The 8,620-nt window shown below is 31.9% G+C and overlaps 1 protein-coding gene across 1 annotated transcript; it reads right to left on the bottom strand.

The window, feature by feature from the left end:
• Window positions 1–4,403: 4,403 nt before the first annotated feature.
• Window positions 4,404–5,940, bottom strand: LOC145074265 (HMG-box (high mobility group) DNA-binding family protein). Its single transcript, XM_079020672.1, has 7 exons — window positions 5,782–5,940; window positions 5,494–5,664; window positions 5,317–5,404; window positions 5,140–5,232; window positions 4,993–5,037; window positions 4,682–4,739; window positions 4,404–4,569 (listed from the first exon to the last, which is right to left on the bottom strand). Exons 1-7 carry the CDS (start codon window positions 5,856–5,858, stop codon window positions 4,544–4,546), a joined length of 558 nt encoding a protein of 185 aa, XP_078876798.1. The 5' UTR covers window positions 5,859–5,940; the 3' UTR covers window positions 4,404–4,543.
• Between the last annotated feature and the right edge of the window lie 2,680 nt (window positions 5,941–8,620).

Genomic DNA, 8,620 nt, shown 5'->3' on the forward strand with positions numbered 1-8,620 from the left:
CTTTTGGGCTGCCTTCACTTTAGCAACTTGACAGGATGACATATGGAGAGAGAGGTTAATAAATGATTTAGTAATATATTATGAAAATAATATATTAATTAGAAATCATATTATTTAATTAGTATTTAATCGGAAATTAATTTGGAATTAATTTTGTGTTTAAAGGAACCGATTAAAAGAATAGGGGTTGTTTTGCAAATCTTTGATAGTTGCAAAATTAGGCTGTTGGACTCCTTTAGAATGGAGTGGACGAAAAACTATAGGGAGGCCCTATAGATTTCGTCCAAGGCTCCTAGAGGAGTAGTCCATGGGTTGCTTAAGGCCTAATCAGGAAATTAGGTTTCCACTTGAAAACCATAGCAGCCTCAGGTATTTAAAGACCCCAAAATCTAGGGTTTTCAGCCAATGCTTAGAGCATAGAATCCCTAGTCGATTTTCTGCATATTCCTTCCTCTCTCCTCTCATCCTCTTGCTACAAGTGTTTGTGAGCCATTAGAGGTGCAACATTTGAGGCACTAAGCTTTCAAGAATATTGATCAACAAAGGAATTCTTGTTATTACTATATAAGAAGCAAGGTAATCTTCTAAACCCTTTTCATATGTGAATTTCGAATTATATATGCTAGATCTAGGGTTTTTCTTTGGAATCCAATTTGCATGTTCAATTAGTGAAAAACTTAGATTCAAACCAATTAGGGTTGCATGATCTCAAAGGATGTTATTATGCTCAAAACCCATCATGTATGCGGTGGCTTTCTAATTGAAAGTTGTAGTCGACATGATAAGGAATCCATAGATAAGAAATTCAGCCAAATTCATGTCTATATGAGAGAGTTATGAATATCCGAAATTGAGGAAAAAGTTTTCTTGAACCAAGAGTAAGTAAGAAAAATTATGTGTTTGGGAAAAATATATTAACAACCCGAGAGGCCTACTTTGGAGCATTAAAAGGATGACTTCATGATGTATCAATTGTAAAATATCAATGAAAATTCCTTTTTACACGAAGCACGTCATAAATAAATTATGTCAATCGGAGTTCATATGAGAAAATTATAAAGGATTGAAAATGAAAGAAAATCACAAGAATGCGAAAATGGTTGAGTATTAAAGGCATATATGGAGCAGGTGCGCATGGAGCACTCTCCGGGTCTTGGGTTTCTCCCATTTCGGGTCTAAGAGAAGGAAGGCACGAATCTTGGTCAAATGAGATAGTTGACTTCACATTTTTTTGGGCTTATTTGATTTAAAAAACTCATTTTCTCCTATTTTATACCCTCAAATACTCCTAGAGCTCAAGTGTGTTCTTGGTGAAACCATTACGTGAATTCGATATATAAGAAGAATCTAAGGCAAAACAAAGGACTTTTGCTATCCAACTCCAGAAATCAAGGTAAGAATCTAGTATCTCTTTTTAGTATGGATTTAATTTGAGATTTTTGGAATGAACCTATGAACCCTATTTTTAGGGATTTTGTTGTATGTTAAATTTAAGAAAAAATTATCATTGTATGATGGTAGTTAACATGTTCTTAGAATAGATTATGATATTATATTTGGAAATTAGTGCTCTTGAGAAGAAAAAAAATATGAGTATGTATTGCATAAATGAAATGTATAACCTACAAAGTTTTGGAAGTATATACTTAGAAATCGTATATGAGATAATTAACATGCTATTAATGGAATATCAACATGATCATAATGGTAATCTCTTGTATGGATGCAAGATTACATGGTTGGACACTTACGGGTTGAGTTGAAAGTATATAAACTTAAATAAATAAATTTCTTGATGTTGTTATAGTTTGTTAACTAGAAAATTAATACAAGTTGACTATTCTATTTATGAATATTAAAATGGGTTGACATTATAAGATAAAAAAAAATCTCATAATAACTAAGTTGATTTTAAAAGAACATACTTTATAGCTAATTAATAATGTTTATTAAATATCTAATGGGAAAATTCTTTAGTTTTGTCAAACAAGACCAAAGAGTGATAAACTTTTCTCAGAGATTGCAAATTAAACATTCACTACTAAAAAAAATTATATGTTTTTTATCTTTATTATTTTACAACATATATTACGTTATGTTCTCATATATTTCTTCATATGTAAATACATCGAATACACAAATGGGTGGTCCACATCCAAAAAGGTTGGTGGATTAGTTGCACTTTTATTGTGTTGAGTCATGTGAAATAATTGAGGTCATAATGGAATTTTATATTCTGTAAAACCAGTGATATCACTTACGAGTCCATTGGTTTATAATATATTGGTAGCTTCGTTGAACAACTGGGGATATTAGTCTCGTTGCATCTTCAGTTCAAATTTTGACTTATAGTATAAACTATGGTTATATTTTCACATTTATAAAGGATCATCATGCATGCATTGAATATATATATATATATATATATATATATATATATATATATATATATATATATATATATATATATATATATATATATATATATATATATATATATATATATATATATATATATATATATATTATTGACATTTTTTAATGATAAAAGTACTATGAAAACTAGAAAAAGCTAAAATATATAAAATAACAAAGAATATATATTTACTGTCGTGTTTTGCAAACAACCACAAATTCAGTTTCAATTTAAGATGTCTATTCATTAGATAAATTAGAGACAATTTTATCAAATATAACATCTTTTCGAAATTAAACATATCATGAAATATGGGTTTTTATCAACACCATCAACCTTTTATTAGTTGGATATTTTTATCAAAGGAAAATGGCTTTGTAAGTAATTTGTCTACATTTAGTGTTTTTACACGATTTATCATTAAACGTACAGTCGTCCAAAACTTACCATTTTGATCGAGTATTATAGGTTAATATTTTTTTGTACATGATTTACCATTAAATTTATATCCCGATCTTGTTCTTGTTCTCTGGCTAAAACAATCCACACCCACCACCATCATCAACCTCCCACCAATACCATCATTCTCTAACAACAAACACCATCTTCTATCACCACAATTTGCCTCAAAAACCACTCATCTCCACCATTTATCACCACCACCAATAAACTAATCTAAAATCCTTGAGCGGATGTAGTTGCACAGTTCAAGAAGAAAGTTGCTAGAAATGGATGTGGTGATGAGGTTGTTTTCATAAAGTAACATGAGAGAGATAGGAGTAAGGGAAAATGTGAGTAGTTCCACGGGAGCGGAGGTGGCATTTTCACTGGTCAGGAAAATAAGGTGATTATGAGATTCGCAATGTTTATTTTATAAATAAGCATGTGAAATAATGGTTTTTTTTGTTGCAATTGTGTTGGTCAGGGAAGATAAACAGAAAATGAAAGTGACTATATGTATACATAAGATACTTTTATGGTAAAATCTATACAAAACTATGAGTTTAATGGTGTTTTTGAACAATTTTGTGTTTAATTATTATTTTAAAACTACACCAGCTAGACATGTAATCTCTGGTCAAAATGATATTTTATTGAACAACAAATACAAGTTAATGGTAAATCATATACAAAAATAGGAAAGTAATTAAATATACACAAAATTGATAGTAGATTAACCTCCAAAGTTATTTTTTCCTTTATCAATATATTTACAAGATACATTGCCGTGATTTATTACAATAGATTATAGTAGCTCTTTCTTACTTGAAACCTAGGTCTTCATGAATATTCTAAATCGAATAGCTTGAAATGAGTTAGAAAAGGTGTCCCTCCCCTATATAATTAAGGCTCAAGTTTCATTCAAGACCTTAATATTGTTTAGGATTAGATTAGAAGTGAACTAAGTTTGACCTAAGGCTCTCATTAACTGGGCTCTTGACATGGCCAAATCCAAGACTAATTCATAAGTTTGGACTGCTTGATCTTTGTTTCTCAGGTCTTGGGCAAAGTCTAATAGTATGTGTAGGTCTATAATAAGGGCCCAATACTTCATACAAATTATAACATATATATAAACCTTTTAATCTTATTTAATATTTACTCTTACATATATGTTTTATTTATTTAAATTAGATCTCCATCTGTCTAACTTCATGTTTTTTACTGGCTTCTTGCTTGTTTTTACGTTTTAATATTTGATGTCTTATAAATAATTAACGTTTTAAAAAAAATGAAAAAGTGGTCATATGGTAACAAGCGCACTCACATTTTATTTTTAGGGAATAGCTCTATGTTTTAATGCTTTGACTCAATTTAAGTTTTAAAAATAAAAGTTTTAATGGTTATATTGCTCTTTTTTTTTTAACTTTTGTAGTATATTTTAATTTTGAACATTGATCTAGCAAAAATGTGAAACCAAATTGAAGCAAAGTTTAGCCAACTGTGATGCTAATTTTCATCCAAAAACAAGTAATCAACCTCAACAAGAACACAAAAACATTCCATAATTACACTGAAAATGACCAAATTTTCCTAGTTTAATTACATCAAAAGGATAAAACACCTTGATTTATACTATACAATTAGCCAAATTGACTTGCCTTCTCTCCCCAAAGGGTCCCACCATTACCACCAAAAACCGAATCCATTCCCTGAAAATAAGTAGTCTTGCTTTCAGAAAGGGTAATCTTGTAAAATCATATCATGCACCCATGTAACATTTTTAATCGCTTGTTATAAAAAAAAATTAATTAAACTTCTCACCTTCGTAATCAGAATCATAAGAATCATAAGTATCATCATCATCGTAAAATCCATTCATCTGTAAAATAATAAAATAAATTGTGGTTTACGAAAATGAGATTTTAAATAAATTGTGAAAATGTAAACAAAACAATCATACTCAATGCAATGTAGTATATTTCCAAAAACGTAATGTCATAAATGGTAGCAAACTATTTCGTTTGTTACATAAGAAAGATGGTTTGTTTTTACAATGAAAAGTCAAATATAACGATTTAATAGGTCAAACCTATAGTTTTATTAACACAAAATTAAAATAAACAAAAACAAACCTTGTCAAATTTCCCAACTTCTGCAGAATCTACCTCCTCATCAACCTACTCAAAAAGAATTACTTCATCAATGTTTTCAAGCCAGAAATAATGTTTTTTAAAACCAAACAAAAAATATATGGTTTTTGTATAACAATTAACACTTACACACGACAACATTTGATCCTCGGATTCTTTAAGTAGCTTTTCAAAATATGCATCGTTCACTTTCTTAGCTTCAAGTTCATATGCTAGTTTTTCCTAAAGGAAAACAAAAAACAAATTTCTGATCAAATATCACAATAAAATCGAATACAAATTACTCAAATTTCACAAGATTTGTACCTGTGAAGACATATTTTTCCACGTTTCAAACCCTTTTTGTTCGATTTCAACAAGATTTTTAGTGTCACAGTTCTTCGCAAAGCTTTCCCTACAAAAATTCATACTCTTTAACTCAAATCATAGAAATAAACCCTCAAAATATCGAAGATCAAAAGCTTAATAAAAGAAAATGATTACATGAAGAATCGAAATTCTGATCTGGGTTGATCTTGAAACCTCTGTTCTAGTTCTTCCCAAACCAGAGGTTTATGTTCCCTCTTTTCTCCTTTCGATCTCTTTACATCATTTTTCGATTCACAATCATGCATATCCACCAGTACAATCGCTACCGAAACTCCACAACTTTCACTGCGAATCAAACCATCATAAAATTTTAACATAAACCCTTGACAAAACCCTATATATGTATGTAGCTATATATAGATAAATAGAGTCATGGAGATAGAGAGGAAGGGGGATGAATACCAAGTTTGAAAGGCACTGCCGTCAGGAGCACGACGCAATGCATTGACCCTTTTTCGAGTTCTTGATTGATACGCCATTAATGGCTGCTTTTTTAAGCTTTCTGCAAATGTTTGTATTGTTACCTTTTTAGGGCTTAAAAAGCTTTTGATATGGTAATGAAGTGATTGATGGTAAAATGCGCTGGGGTGTATAGTCATTGGGCTCGTTTTTGAAATGTTGAGTTAGTGCGCGAAGGGAGGCGCGTGATAGTGGGAGGTGGTGGTTGTTTGCTAGAATGCGCTGGCGGGTGGAGTTGATAATTGAAGTTTAAGAGGGAATATTTTTGCCGGAAAAAAGGGGGTGAAAGTGAAACGTGTTTCCCGCGGTAAAAGATTTTATTGAAAAATGTTTGTGAAAAAGTGGGGACAGTTGTCGTGATGTGATTGGTTCAGGGGTTTTGAAGCATTGGCACGCGACGGCTCGCCGTCGAATTTCTACCTAGGATTACGCTAAGTTACCGAAATGTCGAAACATTTGATGCCCTCCAAATTTTGACAATGAATGATTGCGAATAAGTATAATATCTTATTAAGGGTTATTAACAAAATAAATAAATAAATATAGAGTGTTAATACGTTAAATTAAAATTTTAAAATAAATATATCAAATAAATGTTGTTTAAAATTTATTTAACAAAAAGATGCTAATCGTTATCACACAACAAAACAAATTTAAATTTTATTTAATTTTCTACTGGCACCATTTCAAAACTAACTCTTTAGTCTACTGGGTCTCTCCCTTTTGCGGACTCATCTTTAAATCAAATTTTAGGGTATTTTTTGTAAAATTCAATGAATCCATTGTTGTAGAGTATTATCAACTAGTTTGCAAACCGCATTACCCTCTTTGTGACTCGAGTATCACCCCGTTTTTTTGATTATAGATAGAAACATGTGGACGTTCGAACCCAAGTGGGTGAGACACAACCATTGATGCAAAAGTGTGAAAAGGCAACTCGATTTCGAATTTTGACGTTAGGATCCAGGAGAGTTGTAGCACAAGAAGATAAGAGAGAGTTATTAGCTTCCATTTTTGTTATGAATAATGGATGTTTTGGTTGGAAAGTAAAGACGACATAAAACATCGTGAGAGAACTTTAAACTTTTATCTATAGATAAATGGAACGGTCTTATCTTAGATCTTATTATCAAGTGTCTCAGGATCGTATATAACTACAATGTGATATGTGTTGTAATTGACTGAATAATAAAAATATGTCTTTCTAGGCATTACACATAGGAGGAATTGGTCTAAAGAGAATGTTTTCGTATCATTATCATGAATGAGTAAAAGATTTTATTATTCTCTGATTTTTCTTGAGAACACTTATGTTAGTGATGATGTAAAAATTGTTATAGTACGACAAAGTCAAAAACGAAGGGGATACAAGATAGTTAAGTTCATAACACTTTGTCGTTTAACCTTAAGTGATAAAGGGGACAGATGTGTGGGGAAATTCATTGAAGAAGTGTTGTTTGGTTATAGTAAATTCTTAAACAACATGAAAAAACTCACAAATCAATGTTGTTTGGTTATAGTAAATTCTTAAACAACATGAAAAAACCCACAAATCAAAAAATCCAAATGGTTAAAAAACTTAAAAACATGTAACGTCCAACCCAACCTCGTAACGTCCCAAAAGTTGTGAGACACCTTGGACTAGGTTCAAAAACTAAAAAGCAACATGTTCCTAAGTCCCACGTGTATACATCCAATAAGAAAATTTCTCATGTGACCCCAGGCTCCAAACTTGTTTGGGTGCCCAAACTCACCAATTAATTTTTCAAGCAATGTGCAAGGAGGAACAAAAAGAGTAGTGGTTAATTGATAGTGTATGATCCTTGTGCATAACCAGAAGGTTAGAATACCTTCGCGACTTCAGGCCAATCTGTAATGGTGGACACGTCACCTTTGGAAACAATACAAATGGAATCATCAGGGGTTACGGTGTGTTGACCACAGGAAGTTTCTCCATTCAAAAAATTGCTTACATAGAAGGCCTTAAGCATAACTTGATCAGCATAGGCCAATTATGCAAAGTTGGTCATCGGGTTGAGTTTGATAGTGAATATTGCTACATAATGACAAATAATAGAAACACATGCTTGATAAAGTCCAAAGCCAAAGGGACAATGTATCCTTTGGATGTCTCATTAATCATTAGCAAACCGCAGTTGTGTTTTCTGTCCAAAGTAGTATCTGAACTAAGTTGGTTATGGCACCGTAAACTAGCTCATCTCAACTTCAGATACATCAACAACCTGGTCACCGAAGAACTAATCCATGGTCTTCCAATATTGAAGTACATTAACGACACGTTGTGCCCAGCTTGTAAGTGTGGAAAACAAACCAAAGGAAGCCATCCTCTACTTGTCGATTCTTCACTCATTGAACCTTTAAAGCTACTTCATATTGATTTTTGCAGTCCATCTACCGTAGCCAGTCTTCATCACAAGAAATACATTTTGGTTATAGTTGATGACTTTACTCGCTTCACTTAGGTCTTCTTCTTAAGACTCAAATCTGACACACCGCAAATCATGATCAACTTCATAAAATAAATATAGCTCCAAATCAAGCTACCAATCAGAAAGATAAGAATTGACAATGGAACCGAATTCACTAATCAACTCTTGAATAGTTTCTTGGTTTCCAAGGGCATTAGTCACAAATTTTCAGCTCCCTACACACCGCAAGAAAATGGAGTAGTTGAGTGAAGAAATCGCACATGGGTCGAAGCAGCTAGATCGATGTTGAACTTTGCCAACCTTCCTCTCTACTTTTGGGCAGAAGTAGTGGC

The sequence above is a fragment of the Lactuca serriola genome, chromosome 9 (genome assembly GCF_051521515.1).
Source record: "Lactuca serriola cultivar US96UC23 chromosome 9, Lser_US96UC23_V15, whole genome shotgun sequence".
Classification (NCBI taxonomy): domain Eukaryota; kingdom Viridiplantae; phylum Streptophyta; class Magnoliopsida; order Asterales; family Asteraceae; genus Lactuca; species Lactuca serriola.

Excerpts from the sequence above, each read along its gene's own strand:
- LOC145074265 (XM_079020672.1), bottom strand. The coding sequence starts at position 5,858 with ATGGCGTATCAATCAAGAACTCGAAAAAGGGTCAATGCATTGCGTCGT. Across the intron at positions 5,405-5,493 it reads TCAGAATTTCGATTCTTCAT|GGAAAGCTTTGCGAAGAACT; the intron begins GTAATCATTTTC and ends GAATTTTTGTAG. Across the intron at positions 5,038-5,139 it reads AGGATCAAATGTTGTCGTGT|GTTGATGAGGAGGTAGATTC; the intron begins GTAAGTGTTAAT and ends CTTTTTGAGTAG.